Raw genomic sequence first — 18,877 nt, 5'->3', positions numbered from 1 at the left:
AAAGATTTGACTATTCCAAGAGAGGGTTTTCTGAAATTTTGCAATGATTATGGATGTCTCTATAAAGCTGTAACAAGGTTTAGATTAAACACACATGCTATGTATATGACAGAACATGTAATAACATAATATGAAGGAGACGCAATACTTGAAACAGTACATAAAGCATTCCTTACATATAGAATGGACAGTTGCTTATTTGGTGAGTCCGCACAAGTGTAACACCATCTCACGGTAACATATTACGGAACACACAATGAATCCGGAGGACTGGATAACTATTTTCTGTGGACAACGCTTCCCACAAGAGTAGCAAATAGGTCGAGACATATGATGATTGTTGGGTTGAACATATGCCTGAGAGAAACCCCGGAAAATACTCAGTGATAAACCGGATTTCATGTATAAGTCCATCCCAAGCATACAATCAATGTGTAGGGTGACACAACAATACTCGTCGCACATATAAAACCGCTTCTTTGGATTTATCTCTCGTTCGCAAATTTCACACCAATACATCATAGTACTTGTCTCCTCCCCATATGAAAGAGTGAGTGTATGCTTATCATGCTTATACCTCACCTTTTGAGGTAAAGTAGCACATCCAAAACACAAAGAAAAGTCACACTCCTCAATGCAATTGAATGTTTCCTTTGTGGAACTTCTTCCTTTATTTTTGCAAACAGAACAAATTCTTTCCTCTCCTGGTTTAGATGTTAGGAATAAAGGATGCATATGACTTTCATGGACCAATGGCTCAGAAATTGTGGTGCACTGCACGTGTAGCTGGAAAGAACATCCTTCTTTATCGCACTCATAGAAGAAACCAGCTCTGTACATCGATTGACAAGCTGAACATTTATCATAATCGTAGTCTATCAAACCATCATATCCTCCTCCCACTAGAGTAAGTAGATGTGGATGTATCGGGTGATGTATTTTGCGAGAAAGATTTACACATGTTTCATGAAGAATAAACTCGCATTGCATACATGAGTAGAATTTACAGAAATAGATTGGCATGACGCATGCTTGACATTGATTATTCTCGTCGTAATCTCTGCATGTGTTCTCATCAAGTCTCAAATGATGATGCAGATGACTGAAATGTCGTATGATACCATCGCTTATCCTCACAAAGGGCGGCTCAACTTCTTCAATTTCTTCCGGCACTCCCTCAAGCTCTATACCATCCCACACATTTCTTTGTGTGGCACATCTTGAATGAGCCGCATACGAACAACCGTCCTTGCTGCAAGAATAGCCTCCATAATCATTGTCGATCTTTCTACGACAAACACCACAACGCCAATCTCCTTGTTCAAATGAAGCCGTAAACGAGACACGATGGGGATGGCGAGATATCCTTATGACACGTGGTAAGCTGATACACCTTTGATGGACCACAAAGTCACAAGGGGGACATATATAGAAAGGACAGCTTGAGTGTGTCAAGGCACATAGGTTGCAAGGTAAGGAAGCCTGACTTGGAAACAGAGCAAGTGTATGCTCATGCCACTTAGGAAGGTCCATAGACAAGGCTGGTGGTTTCGCAAAACAAATCATGTTCATAGCAAAATCGCAAGTCGAGCAATAAAAAAATATCATTATGATATCTTCATCACAACAATAACATTTCCTGGTCTCGCCACCCTTCAACTTGACAAGCTGAAGAGAATGTTTTGGATGAAGATGGTGTTTGATCTCAACCGGAGTCTTGTTATATTCTTCATGGTTCTCGCCATTGCAACCTGCGCATCGAAAATGTGTAGCGTCTCCTCCTGTAAAACTGATAGTTTTCCTTCTTACAGGGAGACAATTCCAATCCTTTTTGCTGTTTCTCTGGACGTCTTCAATCACATGAAATTTTCCTTCTTTCAATCTTACATATGCTTGAAAGCTAAAGGGAATGAACTTCTCCCACTGTGGATCCATAGAAGTGGCAAGGTAGCATATCTCATAGAGGAGTGATATGAGCTCCGACTCCTCTATCTTAAATACCATTATCAGCATAAAGAGTGATAGGAACATCTTCTCCCAATCAGAATCTATAGAGTTGACTTTTTGAGAAATGAATGATATGAACTCCCTTATTGGCTCCGGCTGAGAATTCAAATCCATAGAGCTGAAGAGTGAGATGGCTTGAGTAATGAGTGACATGAGCTTCGACTCCGGCTTTGGCTGCAAATCCAAATCCATTGCGTTGACCAGAGAGATTATTTGCCTAATGAGTAATTTGACCTCCGACACATAACCCGTTTCCAATTTATCAGGGTCGATGTAAGACATTAGTTGAGTAACGAGTGACAAGAGCTTCAACTGCGGCTCTGGATCCATAGAATTATCGAAATAGAATACCTTAAGAAACGAAAGATGGCAGAAATTTTTTTTTTTGGTAAGGAAAGATGGGAGAGATTTTGAGTAATTAACTTAGTGCTCTCCTCTATGTTTGTGAATGGTACTTGTGATATTTAAATAACTAATCCAGATAGAAAATGACTAGCCAACCAATCGGCTCAATCATTTAAGCTTATAGGTTGTCCGAAAGAAAATTAATACAGAAAGAAAATCACTATCCAACCAATAAGCTCAATCTCTTAAGCTTACAGGTTGTCAGAATTCAAAAGTCAACCATTAAGATGATTAGTAGCATCCTATTTTCTACACTAAATAAGAAAAAATTATTAGCCTATGCAACTACTCCCTCTGTTTCACAAAGAGTGTCATTTTAGAGTTTTGCACACAGATTAAAAAAACATTAAATTTTTTGTTTTTTCTAAACAAAAACATCATCAACTATATATCTAAACATAATCTGCCTAATAGTAAAACAATCTGCAAAATACTAATAGTCATAAAACATAAAAAATCATTAAATTTTATATTAAAAACCTAAAACGACACTTTTTATGAAACAAAATAAAACCTTAAAACGACACTCTTTATGAAACGGAGGGAATATCAGTTTTTTCAAATTTCTTGAAAACAAAAATCATTGAAATTAGTGCTCTCCACATGGGTCGTTTTATGTTTTCACGCATTATTAATCAACTTTTGATTTCTATATAAATTTTCATGTCCCAATGTAGCTTGCTGATCTTTGACTTTTTTTTTTGTTAAGAGGTTCTAGATCGGAGTATTTGATAAATAACGCTAGTGTACCGGTTTGGTTTGGTACAAAACATTTTTAGCCCAAAGTAAAAAGCCCATTATGATTGGACCGACTTGGTTATCGGTATAGAACCCGACCCGACCCGACCCGACTCGTTTTATTCCTGCTTCGTCGTTGTTCATCTTGGCGCTCTGGAAATTTTCTCGTCGCAACGATTCTTCTTGATTAGGCTCAAGTTAGACATCCCTTTACACGTAAGTTCGAACAAATTTCAATTTTATTTTCGTTGGTTTCTCTTCCACGACTTCGTGTTATCTAGGCAGAGATTTTTGTTTTTGTGCCGTGGATTGTTTGATTTCCTCGTTTCTACGCTGTGAATTATTTATTCTCATTTTCGATTTGATTTTGAAAATTTAGCAGCTTTATAAAATGGGTAGTAGAGTAAGCCTCTTGAATTGAAGTTTACAAAGAATAATGTTTTTGCCTGTAAGGTGTTTGACGAAATTCCTCTGAGAACATTATCTAGTAGACAAGCTTTTAAGGAGCCTTTGATGCATTTATGTTGTGTGTATTTTGTAGAAGCAAATGACAGTTTTGAAAAGGTATGTATTGAGGTTGTTCATGTCGATCAAGTACATAACAGCAAACGTAGTGGACAGAAACAACGGGAGAATAGTGACTACGGCTTCAACTGTAGAGCACGCGATCAAGAACTCACTGGAGTGTGGTCGTACTTGCAATGCTAAGGCAGCGGCTATTGTAGGAGAGGTTTTAGCGATGAGACTGAAAGTGGAAGGGCTTCAAGATGGGCAAGGAAGAGGTATTCATGCTGATATCAAGAAAGAAATCGAAAAGAAAGGGTTTAAGAGTCGAACCAAGGTATGGGCTGTTATTAATTCTCTTAGAAACAATGGTGTTACTCTCATTTTTGACGATGATGATGATGATGATGAGTATCGTGATCGTTCTTATGAGGGTCATCGGTGAATTTGCAAGCTTTGTTTTTATGTGTCATCTTCTCTAGTTGTTGTGGAATCTTAGAGATAGGTTTGTATTACTTGGAATAGTCAAATCTTTGTGACATATAAAGGTTATAAAAGAGTGTTCAATGAATGAAGTATTTCTTAGGTTTTAGATTATAGATTAAATCATAAGTTCATAACCAAATATTTCAAATTTGTTGTTTGAAAACATTCAAAATTCAAATGATGGTTAGAGATTAACAATGAAGTTTCCTGTGTATTTATAGAAATAATTCACAAGTATATGTTATTTAGCTTTCTTAAAAGTAAAGTATTGATCTCCTAAATACATAATAATTCAGTCGGTTCTGAATTTGGATTTACTGATGAGCGGTCCGACCAGTGGGTGTACTGAGCTTTCCTTGCATCCAGTTTTGAAGCATTTGCAATGCTGCCTTTGGCTGATCCATTGGAACCATGTGTCCAGCATCATGGACCTATAAAACGTTTTCCAATTTCACTTAAATTAGGTGTTAAAATCGATAGAAATATGTTCGGCTTATCGTTTTTTTTGTTTAGTTTACCTTGAGGAAAGTAAGTGAACCGTAGTTCTTCATCAAACCGGCTTCTTTGTTGTCTACGAGGAAGGGAACTGTCGCGGCTGCTACAAACTGTTTCTGGCCTGACCATTCCATCTCGTGAACCCACTTCGAATTTCCTATATACCAAGAGAAATATATTCAATCAATCTCATCTTAACCGGTTTTGTGGAGATGTAACTAGTAGTCAGCAAACACATGGACATAGCAAGGAAACGTACCGAGCCAATTGCAGATGAGATCGTATTCCCCGGCGTAAACAAGGAGCTTAATTCCATCTTGAAGAAGAGCTGGAATCCCGACCTCAAGATTCCGCATCCAGTCCATCTGCATTGCGTCGTAAACCGCTGTACTACAAGACACAAACTCGATATCTCCCACACCTAATGCCTTCCGTACCGATTTCTGGTTCAAGAACTTCTCCATGTTCGAGAAATCATAGCACAAGCTTCCTTCACATTGTTTCCTCACGTCGTAATACTTCAAACAATAGAAACCAAAACAGAGGAAAAATCTTGTTAGCTATTATTTCAAGAACAAACAAGTAATAAAGGGATCCATTCAATTCCAGTTTTGATGCTTACGTTTACGTTTCCTGCAATATCCATAATCTTTTGGAAAATGTTGTTGCAAACAACGTAAGAAGAAGCACAAGCATCACCTTCACCACCATCCGCGCCTGAACCCGCATAAAAGAAGCAAACATAATTCATAAAAATTCACAAACTTCTTACTATCATTCTTGAAAGAAAAGAGGTTGAGAGATTGTTTCTTACTGCATTCTTTGATGGATTGTTGACAAGTTGCGTAGTTACGGTTAAGGTTATCGTGATCAGACTGTGTTATCAACTTCATGTCTAGCGCGTAATCCGCATAAGCACCATATTGAATCTCCGGGTTGGTCAAACCGTTACCGATTGCAAAACCCTGATATATATAAAACAGGTTTTGCTTTAGCCAAACACAAAAGTGTGAACAAAAAGAATCAATGTAGATTTTTTTTTTTTTTTTACCTTAAGGTTAATGTGAGTTCCTTCTTTGTTCTTGTTACCACGGTGAACCCGTGAAGCCAATGCCGGAATGTAATGTCCGGCATAGGATTCACCGGTGATGTAAAAGTCATTCTTCACAAATTGTGGATGCTCTTTGAAAAAAGCCTGCACAAAAAAATGTGTCACGTCAAGATTCTTCAAGAAACATGATCTTTGTGTGATGAATGAAACAGAGGAAAGTAACTTGAAACTGAACCTGTAAGAAGTCGTAAAGGTCATTACTAACACCATCCTCGTCGTGTCGAAGATCACTTTGGTCCGATGTGTAACTGAAACCGGTTCCAACTGGTTGGTCCACGTAGATTAGATTCGATGCCTATAACATTAAATTAAAATAAAGTAGTTGAGATTAATTTGGTTTCTTGTTGAGATTTGAGAAAACGTGTTTTCGTTGACCAGTTTTTTTTCTAACCAACCTTGTCCCAACCAAATTCGTTCCAAGAAAGAGATGAGTTGTTGGAGACGGTGAACGGTCCGTTCTCGTAGAACAGAGCCAGTTCACTGCTGCAACCAGGTCCACCGGTTAGCCAAATCACCACTGGATCGGCTTTGTTAGTCCTTGACTCGAAGAAAAAGTAGAACATCCTGTGAAAGAAATTGAGCAATAGAAAAACCCGGTTTAGTCATTATACAAAAGTAAACCGAGACGGTTCCAAGTATTATTAAAACTGTAGAACGGTTAAAAAAGAGTAAACACTAAACCGGATCGGTTTTCTTTTTGAGAAGACATTGAGAATTAAAATCCCAATGTGAACCGCATCGGTACCAACCAAATAGAACGGTTAAGAAAAAAAATCTTAATCTAAACCGGATTGGTTTATATAATTGTGAGAAATTATGAACCGGATAAATTAAACCGTATTGGTTGAACCGGTTTAGTTTTGGTACAATAAAATGGAAGTTACCTGGCTGCTTTTGAATTAGGGAGTTTGTAGTAACCAGCATGGTGACCAAAATCTTGAACCGACGGAGAACCACCGGAGCCACGACGGTCAACCTCGGCCGGCAACTCGAATTCTCTCTCGACTAGCCTCGGAGCCTCAGAACCGTCTTCATCGATGACATTGACGTCACGTGTAGGCATCAAATTGAATCCTTTGATTAGTCTCTCCGCCGTGAGAGTCGGCAAACTCGCCGACGGTGAGAAAGATAAAGGCTTTTCTGTGAGAGATTTGGAACTTGAGGGTGAAAAATGAGAGAAAATGGAAATACAGAGAACAAATGTGAGAAAAGTTGTTTTGGAGTCCATTTTTTTGGTTTTCTTTGAGAGAACTGTTGGGTTATAGGATTGAAGAAACGATGATGTTATTTATATAGTTGGCTTGTTCGTCTACTAAACAAATCGTGGATCAAATATTAAAAAGTTATTTAGTTTCTTAAACTAAAAGTATTTTATTTTACTTACGAAAATTGTCAATTTTTACTATTTTGTTTGCCACCTCGAAAAAGGTGACGGTTGCTAGAATCAATGAAAATCATCTTCACATTTTTTTAACTCTTATACAACATTTAGGTTGAATAAATGTTGTGAGCGGAGCGGATTAAACCGTTAACAAACTAATGTCTAAACCATTTTTTTAGGCGAAAATTATCTATTGTATATTAACCTTTTTAAATGGTTCGTAATGGATTTGTTTTATATTGTGTCTCCTCTATTATAAAGTATAATTTAATAATGATAAAACAAAAACGGTATCATCCGTAAATAATTTTATTCCTTATATCCGTCGCAACCATTAGAAATTATAATTCAAATTTTTTAAAACTTAGACTAGATAACTATTTTGTGAAAATGTAATATATAAGACTAATACGATTATTATATGAAAACATAGCGAATAGAATTTTAATAAATATTGTGATTCGTTCTTTTTTTATTATGTGTGATTCGTTCTTTCATGTGTAATTTTTTTAAAATATCATAGTTTTTGTTTTTTATGTTAATGAATATCATAGATTTCTATGACTTATTATATTTTTAAAAATTACTCAAGATGAAACACAACCATTTATTTACGAAAATTCACAATGACTTTTCTCCAAAACATTCTGTCAATTCCGTTACATACCTACTTAATTCACCTTTATTTTAATTTGTAGCCACTCATAAGACTTCCTTTTGTTTTCTTTTTATAGTTTCATACTGTGATAAACCCCACTTGTTCTTTCGAGGAAAAGTGAATATGATTGCTCTTGTTTTAAAAAAACTCAGACACCAAAATTAAATTAAGATGGATACACGTACCTACCGAAATATTAGGATCTTTAATTTTCTTTATCATATGTACATAAATTTTCGCAATTGCAATTAATTCGGTTAGAAAAAGACAGAGACAAAGACAGTGTGTAAATTGTGTGAACGCTAGCTATTATCTCGTTTGCTTTTGCGTACATTCTGTCCAAATCCTTGCTTTAATTCAAATCTTTGCGTATAAAATTGTGTTTGGATTGAAGAATCCTTTAGACATGGACAAATCAATGCACTATAATGGCGTATGTGTTTCACCAACCAAAATGCGATTAACGATGGAAATTAATGTTGTTAATGCCTGAATAATGTTGTTGTTGATTTTGTATGTGTGTGTATTATAATTACAAAAATATTAACCAGAATCTTCACATGTGGCAGTTCGACTGTTTTTTTTTTATTATTCTTTCATTAAATGTAATTCTTTTTTTTTTGACAGCCATTAAATGTAATTCTATATTAAAATTTAAAAATAAGTTCCCTCCTTTCCATAGTACAAAAATTTGCAAATATTGGCCATATTATATATAGGATTCCATCATTATTCTCTTGCTATACTTGTTTTGCAAAATTTGGAGATGCAAAAACTTGATGTGTCAATACATTTTTCCCAATTGTACAATGACCTCTTTATGCTTGTTAAAAATTCAGTGAATGTACTATTTGACGACAAGTATACTCATCCGAGAAGATTAGTGGGATTTCTCGGATTACGCTTTGTTAATCTTTTTGAAATAGCGACAAAGTAGAGACTCATAGTATAAACGATAAACTCTAGTGACCAACTTCTGCTACACATTAGACACATGAAATCCAAACAAAAATAGTCAAACCAATCGCATTTAAAATAGAGCATTTAAAATAGAAATTTTAAATAATTCTAAATGATAGAGAATGTATTGGCATTATTATTGATTTCAGTATATTTCACCGCTCTTAAATAAAAAAAAGCTTAAAAAATAGAGCATTTAAAATAGAATTTTATATGGTTCAACGCTCTTAAATCAAAAAAGTTTTAGCTTGAACATATACATTATAGTTGACTTCATATGTCTAAACTATGGAGAAGAATAAATAAATTCTACATCCATATGAATGATCAAAAGTATCAGCAACAAAATGACATCCTATTACGGATCAATGATCTAACTTTAAAAACCATAATGGAAATATAACTTAGTCAAAACATCAGTTAACAAAAATAATCAAACATATGTACCACAGTATACACAACATGGTTTTATCACCAAAATGTTATTGTCAACCTCTTTGTAAAATCTATTTCCTTTCTTTGTTATAATTGTCATTATAATAAAGTTATCTTTTGCGCAAGTTGATGATTATGTAGTTTAATGTTTGAAGATCCGATACTTGTATTACATCAACTTACACAACTACACCTTCAACATTTCTCATCTCATCCTAGGAATCTTCCTCACACTCAAGTTTTTCTCTACCTTAAAAAAATAGATGAATAAACAAAACTTGTGATGTAGCGAAGTATCAGTATGTCACGCTTTAACTGTGTGACATTATCTTACATTGGGTACCAAAATATTGCCAGAGTAGATCATATTATGTGACTCACAAAGACAGATAATTTAGCACGCAATGCTAAAATGTATCCGCATAAAATCTTTTTGTAAACATTTTTCCTCTTCTGGATTTTCATCCCATTCTAGTTATTTATAAATACTTTTTTTTTAATTCCCTTTCATATATTTTTGCTTATTTTTATCAATACTTTTTTCTGTTTTAGTCTCCATAGCAGATAAGAATCTTGTAGTTATTAATCCAATATACATAATGTTGATGAATGATGACCCACATTTAGTGTAAATAAATCCTTTGTTTTCCTTTTCAAGAATATAAATCAGAAAGACCTACGTCGGCCTCTCAGATTCTCAATCTCATAATTTGTTGTGTGCAAGGCATAAAAACCTTTTTGGTTTTAGAGGTACTAGGACGAAACCCGCGCTTCGCTGCGGGTATTATTTTGAATGTAAGTTTGTTAATTGATATCTACCTTAAGCATCGAATATTAATTGAATTTACATATCAATATGATTTTTATAACTTTTATTCATAAAACCATTGTATAAGATTAATCCTCATCAATAATGATTTAAACGAAAGTTGAGTTTTTATATCTTTGAATACAATTTCTTTAGTTGCATTTATATAAGTAATTGGTGGATCTTGGTTCAAGAACTAATCTCAAGTCCAGTTTTATAATATCAAATCACAGTAAACGTCATCGATTGTCTTGGGACATCCACTAACCCGAGTTTTCATGTTGTTAGCTTTGAAAACTAAATGGGAAACCAATCACCAAAACACAAAACAGAGATAAGTGAATCTCATTCATTTTAACCAACTTAAAAAAAATACCAAGTGTTCGGCAAAGAGACAAGCATTAGTATTGGAGTCATCTCCACCAAGTACCACAAGACCATCGAAGTCCATTTTAAAAAAACTTAAAGTGATAATTGCAGAGGTATTTTAAAAGAGTTTTGTGGAATTGATGATGGGTGATTTGGCAAATAGGAGAGAATTTTACAACACAATGTTTTGTGGAAAGCTCAAAGAAAATCAAAAGCCATGGCGAGGAAAAAAATGATTTCTATTGAATAAATTCATCATATCCTTTTTTCATCTCTCAAACCAAATATAGAGCAAGTGTAATCTATGACTTTAAGAAACTCCTTAATTAGCTTGTATCATGAGCTCATAGATGGAACAAAAAAAAAAATGGAAGCTTTTAAAGTAACACAAACGTTAAAACAAATTGATGATTCTACTCCAAAAACAACTTTAGCACCAAATGCTTTCAACTTCTCAACGATCTTCTCACCTTCTTCTTTAGACAATCAAGCTTTCAAAATCGGAGGAGTCTTCTCCACCAATGCTTTAGCTTCTTTCAAACCCAAATCAGTAAAACTCTTCAACTCCTTCATAATCTTAAACTCAACAGAAGCATAAAAATACTCCAATTTTATCTCAAACACAATCTTCTTCACTTTAGCTTACTCACTCACACCACCACCACTTTGTCCTTAAACCGATCTAGCCACGATTCCACCATCACGCTCCGTTGGTGGACTACGGTGCTATGTTGGATCAAACATCGTTGGATCTGTATACAATAAACAAAGGAGAGCGGCTAGGAATTCTGAGGAGAGAAGAGGAAGAAAGTGAAGTAGAGGGAAATGAAAAATAGACTTCATCGGAGTTCTCACAGTTTTACGAATTCGATCTCCAGAATCATGAGATCAACAATCAAAACAGGATATCGGTTTCTCGATCCAATTCGGGTTTGGTGAGTAAGATTATGCAGCTTTGGTTTTCTCTTCAATGAACGACAGTAATTTTTTCACCGATTTATTTTCTACGATTTGAGATACTTACCTAAATGGACTTTTAATTATGGGTTCAATAAGATTTCTAATTTTCTATGTAAACAGCTAACCAATATGGGCTGTCAAACTATTTAATTAGGCTTCGGCCATTTATACTTTTTGCAACAATTTTTTTAAAAAAAAATTTTACTGGCTGATAAATGTTGAGTTGTATTAACTGAAATGTTTTCATTGGACGATGATTTTAATGAGGTGTCAACCTGAGAATAGCTTAAAAAGCTGAGGTGTCAGGCCTGGAGAGACTCTTAGTGTTTTTATTGTATTGATTAAAACTTCTCATTTTTTTCCAACCAAATTATAGTATAGTATTTTTAAAAACTGAGCACCAAAAATATTAAACGGAATTAATAAATGTGTTGCGAAAACTGTCTTATGTAACCATTGTATTTATTTCTTCCAGATTTTTTTTGGTTGTTGTTAAAACTGTCTTATGTAAACACAAAACTGAAAGTGAAGAAGATGATGTAAACAGTTATCCCCAACTAATAATATATGCGACTTATGTTCCCTTGCTGACCGACCTAACTTTTGCTTCACTCGTGGTTTTTCATTCTATCCTAATAGATATCTTATAACTCCATCCCGTTTTACTTTAAATGATATTTAAGAAAAAAAATTTGGTTAATTTTAAACTATGTTTTAAAGGTTATATGTATTTTTTTTGCTAAATATATTTTTCAAGTTTATATACAAAAATTTAAATGTATTTGATTTTTTTTTTTATCATTTATATTCTGCAGTATGCTTTTTATTGGTTAAATTAGTTTTAATTAATAATGTTTATGAGTAAAAAAAAATGAAATTTATATAATCTTTTTAATATGTATGCAAAAGCCTTAAACATTACTTTTTTTTTTACAAACTAACCTTAAACATTACTTAAAATGAAATAGAGGGAGTATTATATAATTCACATATTATGTATTTCACTTATTCACTCATTTATTTAAGAAAAAAAAATATAAAGTAGATTAATTACCCATTATATTTTATTGGTTTTCCAAACAATCGACAAATAGGGTAATTTTGGATTATAAATAAAACGAAGCAATATTTAAGAAAAAAACGATCAACTACATTCTGCAGTATGCTTCGTCTTCAGTTTTTTTATTGGTCAAATTTTAGAATAAAAATGAAACTGACAGGTCCAAATTTCGGTAATCTATATTTTATAATAATTTTATATTTTATGTAACGTCATTTTTTTTTTATATCATCAATATAACACCTTTGCTTTATGCACAATTTGTGCCTACTAGAATATTAAATTTAGACCACAACAGAAACATGACATTTCCTCGAAGAAATTTTGTCTTTCACAAATCCAAGATACATGATAATTCTGTATTTTACTTATATACATTCTATGCAACCAAGTATTTATGTATATACTTAGTTGCATAGAATGAATTTAAAAAATCACACTTAATGAGTTAATGTATAGATACACTTATATATTCACGAATACACCTAGGAAAAATATTATGATCCCAGGTAATTTGCTGAATGGATATTTTGATACTAATAAAGATATTGAATTAATATTTAGAAAATGTAATGAATGATAATAAGAACGTTTAAAAAAAAAAAAATTATAGAATGACCATCTAAATTGGACAAAAAATCGTCATTCCTTCATGCTTAATATACTCCTCCACCGATGACATGTGATTCTTAGTCCATAATTTATTAGAGACTGAAAATTTAAGACCTTGACATCTTAATTGTGTTTGTGTGTACAACTTATTACACACCAATCGTCTAAACCCAAATACGTAGTATTTTATATTATAAAATATAAACCAATTAAACACCTTTACTTCGCTACTAATGGTATCTACTCTAATTTCTTAAAATGGGATATGATTTTGTAACAAAGGGAACTGCATATCACTTATCAGTTATCAAAGGGAAATGCCAGAGGAATGACTAAAAATATCATCTGGTTTTGAAATGATGATGCAATTAGTATATAGCCAAATCAATAAACAAAATATATCAAATTTTAACCAAATTTAATCGAACCGGACTAAATCAAATCAAGACGAACCAGAACCGAATGAGTTTCCTACTCCAAATCCAAAAACTTTCCAAAGAACCAAACCAAACAAACACTGAAGCTAAAACTAAAACTCAACTTTCTTTAGTATCTATACAAATGGCACAATCACTGACCAAAAGCTTTGATCTTTCCCTGTTTTCATCACTTCAGTCCAGTTCAGATATCGACCAAGAATAAAAAATGGTTCTAAGAAAAGACTCACAAGTATGATCCAGTATATATCAGTCAAAATCTAACATTGGCGAGCCGAGCTCTAATGTCCTCTAGTTCGTCTTCATTATCAACTCCTTGTGCAATTGCATCTTCCTGCAATACAGTATACTTCTCCTTTTCATATTTGATCTCCCAATATGTAACTATCCCATCTTTTTTCATGTACTTGCAATCATTCAACTGCTAGAGCTCTTACCCCGTGTGAAGTTCCCGCCTTTTGCGCTAGTACATTTATCTTTTCCTTCCTAACTGCTTCTGGGAGCTCAGCTGCAGTCTCTCCTGCTATGGCAGTCCATACCATATCAACCTCTTCCTCGATCTCCTCTTCGATATCCTCAGAATCTAAGGCATTATCAACCGCATCACTTACAAACTCTTCAATAACCCCAGCCTACATAAATCTTCACATTAGATAAGCGGTAGACAAGAGCTTAGTTCGTAGAGATAACGTTGCACTTATGCATAAATTAACTACCTTGGTCATCTCTTTGCTAAATGCCTGCATTGTCACAGCCATATCTGGAGCTTTCATTAGACTATTAACAAGCTTCATAACCTCACCGCTCTTCGAAAGAAGCCCAACTGTTCCCGAAATCGCTGCAACACGAAAACAAATGTAAACAACAATCTAAAAACCACATCATATAACAACAATGAAAAACACCAAGTAAAGCTTTTGATCATTACCAATACTCTCTCCAAGATGCATTGATATTGAATTCATCTTCGCTTTATTCTCGTATAACCGCTTAACCGTTCTTCTCGATCTCACTATTTCCCTAACAAGTGCCTTAACACAAAACAGAGAAACAGAGCCTTTACACTTTAAAACTCCAATTTCTTCCACCATTGCTCAGATTTGCTAAGAAAGTTTCATACTTTACCTTAGCAGTGACCATATCATACCGCTTCACCGAGTCTTTGATAGCTTTATGTACATTTCTTTCTTCTCTCTCAATATCTGAAAAATGAACTCTCACTAAGTAAAAACCCTAATCCACAAACCCTAAACCCTAAACCCAAACCCAAATGATCAAATTGAAGCAATTTCGTAAGAAAGGAACACACTTTAATAGTCATCATCATTCGATCATAACTCCAATGAAGAACAAATTCTCAAAAATTGGATCTTTAATCCAAAACCCTTTAATTGGAAGATACCCATCAATCTAAATCATCATATAACTAACCAAATTCCGCAAAGTTCGAAACTTTCCTAAGAATCTGATCAATACAAGAAAAAATCGATATTTTGAAACTCCAATGAAGAACAAATTCTCAAAAGTTGGATCTTTAATCTAAAACCCTTTAAATCAAAGATACCCATCAACCTAAATCATAAATATAACTAATAAAATTCCTCAACGTTCGAAACTTTCCTAAGAATCTGATCAATACAAGAAAAAAGCAACAAGAACCTCGAATTTGGCGTTCAATGTTACGGACTTCTTGACGTAGCTTTCGTTGCCAATCTCGAAGCTTTTGCTTAGGATCAGACTTCCGCTTAAAGAATTTCATCACTCTCTTCATTTCTTTCTTACTTCTTGAAATTTTTGATTTTCCAGTTCAAAAACACAAAGAGTTCTTTGGACTTTGTCTTGTTTAGTATATATATAGCATTTCAAATTCTGTTTCTTCAGCCCAAAGAGAGAAGAAGAATCCATGAAAATTGACAAAGAGTCCTCAAAATTTCAAAATTTCACTTTTGAGTACGAATGTTTTCAGTGTTTATAAAATAGGTCCAACTTTGGGCTTCTTCGTTTCATAATAATGAAAGCCCAAATTTGGAGATAGGAACTCAAATTGAATTTGAGGTAGGCCCAAATTTATTTTTCTTACTGACGAATGTTTTGCTTCCGTTTTAGTATGTTCATCACTTTCTTGATTTCTTTCTTTTTGAAATTTTTGATTTTCCAATTCCAAAACACGCAAAACAAAAATTAGTTTTTTTTTTACTTCAATTATTTTGTTACTAAAACAATACTGAAGGTGGAAGCCCCCTTGACCCATTGGTTGACTAAAGGTTGATTAATGCTTCTACACCAAGAGGTCTGGGGTTCGAGTCCCAGATATTGCGATTTATTAACAAATTTGTAGATTAATGGAGGCAAGTGTGCAGGAGATCTCCAGCGATGTACAATTATAGCCGTTCGCCAGGATTCTACGCAGAGAAGGAAGTTTGGCCAGGTCGTGGATCATTGAAGATATTCATCAAGATCATGAAGAAGGAAGTGTAGTCTGTCGTGGATCTAGTAAGGGTCAGAATGAATTGTCAGTTGTAGAATCGTCTATGTAACAGTTCTCACAATTTGCAATTAATAATAAATCTAGACGACAAAAAAAATATATATATATTGAAGATTTTGGATATAAATACAGTGAATTCCAAAGTGTTTAGTTCTTACATCTATCAATAAACTTTTATTGGTCGATTTTTGACATCTATCAAAAAGTTTTAATTTATTCAGCATGGATACGAACCAAAAAAAATGATCATTGAAGTTCAAAAGAACAATATAAGTTATTTAACATTAATTTAGTTGGATACAAATTGTATTTATGGGTGTATTGTAATTTTATTCGCAAGTGAAAACAGAAAAAAAAAAAAAAAAAAAAAAAAAAAAGAAAAGAATGAATTTAGTGAGGATGTTAGAATATAATTGTTACGTTTTACTTTATAAATTTTAATGCATTTTAAAAACTGGTATTACTTTAGAAATTACACCCACATAAGGAGTATGTACATAAATTTTTTATTAAGTAAATTATTTTCTATTATTTTTTAAAAATATTTCTAAATAACATTCAACTACGAGAAACATTTAATTCGGTTTGTTAAATTTAATATTATAATAAAAATCAAAAACCCGTACATCGGGTGGGTCCTAATTTAATATTATATGATTGAAAATATGATATACTATAATATTGAAAAAGTATAAAACTACATCTCTACTAAAAAAATTACATATTATAATATAGTTTTCCATATTTATCAAAATCACAACAGATAATTTCTATTTTATATTTTATAGTATAGACATTAATCATATGAATATTGTCCTTTTTTTTTTTTTTTTTTTTTTTTGAAAACTATGAATATTGTCCTAGATAACTTAATTTTTTCATTTCATTTGAGATCAGGATCTCAACTGTTTATTTAGATTTAATTTTTTTTTTTGGCTAAAATGTTTTTTTTTATGATGGACTAGTATTTCAAGATTATGTTACAACCTTTTTTTTTTTTTTTTAATTATGAACGCAAATGAGGAGAGTTTTAAGTTTGTTTACACTGTTTAAGATTTTTGTTTATATGGCGGCAGTTTGAGTACACTGTTTTCGAAATATATATTATTATTAGTATAGTCATTGTCAACAAGAAAACTGAAAACCACTTAAAATATCCGGCGTTTTGTTTTAAAAAGGAGCCATCGGGTCATTGCTTTATTTATTTTTAGTAACGTGATCATTGATTTGTTAATTATTATCAACTTTAATAAACAAATCATTACTAACAACTATGGAGCAATCATTGGCGAGTGTTGTTTGGTTTATTTTGTTGAAGACATTATTGGAAATGTAATAGCCATTCAAAGACTTTTGCCCTCTTTCTCCTACTAAACGTTTCCACTATTCTAGGAAGATCGAATAACTAACTATTCACATTACCAAATTATTTGTCAAAATTATTTTTAATGATCCTTTTAAATTATTATTCTTTCATATTGACTTTGTAGACAATGTTCAAAAGCTTTTTTTTGAGCTTCAAAGTTGGATTAACGTAACTATGCTAGTGTGGTGTAACATGTTCTAAGAATATTTTGTTAGTCCTCACATGTATTTCTGTTGAATCGTAGCTAAAAAGAAGAAAGAAGAAATGATTTACTACGTTGTTGTTTTTTTAACCAGTGGTGATCCGGGTTCTTACTATATATCCAACTAATTTTGTTGGGTGATTGTACCCGTCGAGTAATCTATTCACCGGGTTTTTTTAATGATATGACACTATTTTGGCTGACCAAATAAGAATATCTATACTAGTATTTTTGCAATACTTTGATGACGGGTGGGTAAAAATATTTCCGGGTATATCGGATATCTGACCCGTTTTCAAAATTCTTTCACAAAAAATTTGTTGGATCGGGTTATATTTAACCCAACTCATACACCGGATATTCCATATTTAATAATTTAGATATTTAGAAGATTTGATTAAGATTTATAATTATGATTCTCCTATCATCTTTGTTTGATTTGTTTTTAACTGTTTTGAATCATCAGATAATACATAAAGTAAAAAAAAAAATTCAATTTTTTTCTGCATATACTGTGATTCGAAATTTAAAAAACGGACATATATTATCCAGTTAACGAAAATGTGTGTTCAACGTTTTACATCGATTAAAATATTTAGACAATGATTCAGAATCATATCATAAATAAGAACATTAACAAAATAAATGAGTTTTTTGGCCGGACGGGTTTGGCGGGACGGGTTTTTGAATCAACAATAATAAAAAGATTAAAATATCATTAATCCGCCGCTTCAATACGGATTAAATCTTTTGTTTTAATACCACAAATATTAGACATATTAAATCAGTCTCATTTAGAAAAGATTGTATAAAACCAAAAATTGTCCCGTGGTATAATGTTACTTAATAACAATATTTATAAAATTTTAAAATATCATTAACATGCCGCTTTAAAACATATGAAATCTTTAGTTTATTAAAATATAAATGTCTTAGAGAATGATATGTATTGTAAAATTTTATAAATAATAAATAATCATTAAATTTTAAAATAAAAAAAAATCACGGGACGGGTTAAGAAATTATGGAACGGGTTATATTTTAGAAAGGATTTATATGGCGGACGAATTTGAATCAATATTTATATACCACTTTAATACGGGTTAAATCTTCAGTTTATTAATAGTTGTCTCGTAGACTCGTGGTATACCGTTACTTAATAACAATTGTAAACTATAATATAAATAAATATGTTATAAAGAGATACAATTTACAAAATACTTTTATATTAACTTTAAAATTAAATCATCCCACGATGTACCGCGGGTTAAAATCTAGTGATTATATACTTTCACGTTTTATGGGAATCGATTTCTGCCCCAATAGAGAACTTCTCAAATAGAAATCACGGACCGTTACCACTTGGTTAATAATATCGTTGTTCTTCTTGAGAAT

The 18,877-nt window shown here is 32.8% G+C and overlaps 4 protein-coding genes and 1 long non-coding RNA gene across 5 annotated transcripts; 1 reads left to right on the top strand and 4 right to left on the bottom strand.

The window, feature by feature from the left end:
- Nucleotides 1–26: 26 nt before the first annotated feature.
- On the bottom strand, nt 27–2,407 carry LOC9313446. Its single transcript, XM_021025467.1, is given in 2 exon segments — nt 27–320; nt 322–2,407. Coding segments are annotated over 2 exon segments (2,058 nt in total). The 5' UTR covers nt 2,338–2,407; the 3' UTR covers nt 27–278.
- Nucleotides 2,408–3,131: 724 nt separating this feature from the next.
- Nucleotides 3,132–4,239, top strand: LOC9311776. The gene is made up of 2 exons (XM_021025469.1): nt 3,132–3,366; nt 3,692–4,239. Exon 2 carries the CDS (start codon nt 3,698–3,700, stop codon nt 4,097–4,099), a length of 402 nt encoding a protein of 133 aa, XP_020881128.1. The 5' UTR covers nt 3,132–3,366; nt 3,692–3,697; the 3' UTR covers nt 4,100–4,239.
- An 84-nt stretch (nt 4,240–4,323) lies between these two features.
- LOC9311775 (serine carboxypeptidase-like 48) lies at nt 4,324–7,125 on the bottom strand. The gene is made up of 9 exons (XM_021025468.1): nt 6,631–7,125; nt 6,142–6,310; nt 5,922–6,041; nt 5,687–5,830; nt 5,450–5,600; nt 5,258–5,352; nt 4,895–5,153; nt 4,659–4,792; nt 4,324–4,571 (listed from the first exon to the last, which is right to left on the bottom strand). Exons 1-9 carry the CDS (start codon nt 6,972–6,974, stop codon nt 4,455–4,457), a joined length of 1,533 nt encoding a protein of 510 aa, XP_020881127.1. The 5' UTR covers nt 6,975–7,125; the 3' UTR covers nt 4,324–4,454.
- Nucleotides 7,126–10,580: 3,455 nt separating this feature from the next.
- On the bottom strand, nt 10,581–11,650 carry LOC110228346. Its single transcript, XR_002331859.1, has 2 exons — nt 11,213–11,650; nt 10,581–11,109 (listed from the first exon to the last, which is right to left on the bottom strand). It is a non-coding gene; the product is annotated as an uncharacterized LOC110228346 (long non-coding RNA).
- A 1,727-nt stretch (nt 11,651–13,377) lies between these two features.
- LOC9313445 (putative vacuolar protein sorting-associated protein 24 homolog 2) lies at nt 13,378–15,401 on the bottom strand. Its single transcript, XM_002875660.2, has 6 exons — nt 15,086–15,401; nt 14,552–14,628; nt 14,355–14,457; nt 14,143–14,264; nt 13,864–14,058; nt 13,378–13,760 (listed from the first exon to the last, which is right to left on the bottom strand). The coding sequence occupies exons 1-6, from the start codon at nt 15,195–15,197 to the stop codon at nt 13,680–13,682; spliced, it is 690 nt and encodes a 229-aa protein (XP_002875706.1). The 5' UTR covers nt 15,198–15,401; the 3' UTR covers nt 13,378–13,679.
- Between the last annotated feature and the right edge of the window lie 3,476 nt (nt 15,402–18,877).

This window comes from Arabidopsis lyrata (assembly GCF_000004255.2).
Source record: "Arabidopsis lyrata subsp. lyrata unplaced genomic scaffold ARALYscaffold_5, whole genome shotgun sequence".
Taxonomy (NCBI): domain Eukaryota; kingdom Viridiplantae; phylum Streptophyta; class Magnoliopsida; order Brassicales; family Brassicaceae; genus Arabidopsis; species Arabidopsis lyrata.
This window is presented reverse-complemented; position numbering and strand designations above follow the sequence as displayed.

Coding starts and splice junctions, on each gene's coding strand:
- LOC9311776 (XM_021025469.1), top strand. CDS start 3,698: ATGACAGTTTTGAAAAGGTATGTATTGAGGTTGTTCATGTCGATCAAG.
- LOC9311775 (XM_021025468.1), bottom strand. CDS start 6,974: ATGGACTCCAAAACAACTTTTCTCACATTTGTTCTCTGTATTTCCATT. Junction 5,601..5,686: donor GAACTCACATTAACCTTAAG/GTAAAAAAAAAA, acceptor TATATATATCAG/GGTTTTGCAATCGGTAACGG. Junction 5,353..5,449: donor ACAATCCATCAAAGAATGCA/GTAAGAAACAAT, acceptor ATGCGGGTTCAG/GCGCGGATGGTGGTGAAGGT.
- LOC9313445 (XM_002875660.2), bottom strand. CDS start 15,197: ATGAAGAGAGTGATGAAATTCTTTAAGCGGAAGTCTGATCCTAAGCAA. Junction 14,629..15,085: donor CATTGAACGCCAAATTCGAG/GTTCTTGTTGCT, acceptor TTCATTTTTCAG/ATATTGAGAGAGAAGAAAGA. Junction 14,059..14,142: donor TTAGCAAAGAGATGACCAAG/GTAGTTAATTTA, acceptor AGATTTATGTAG/GCTGGGGTTATTGAAGAGTT.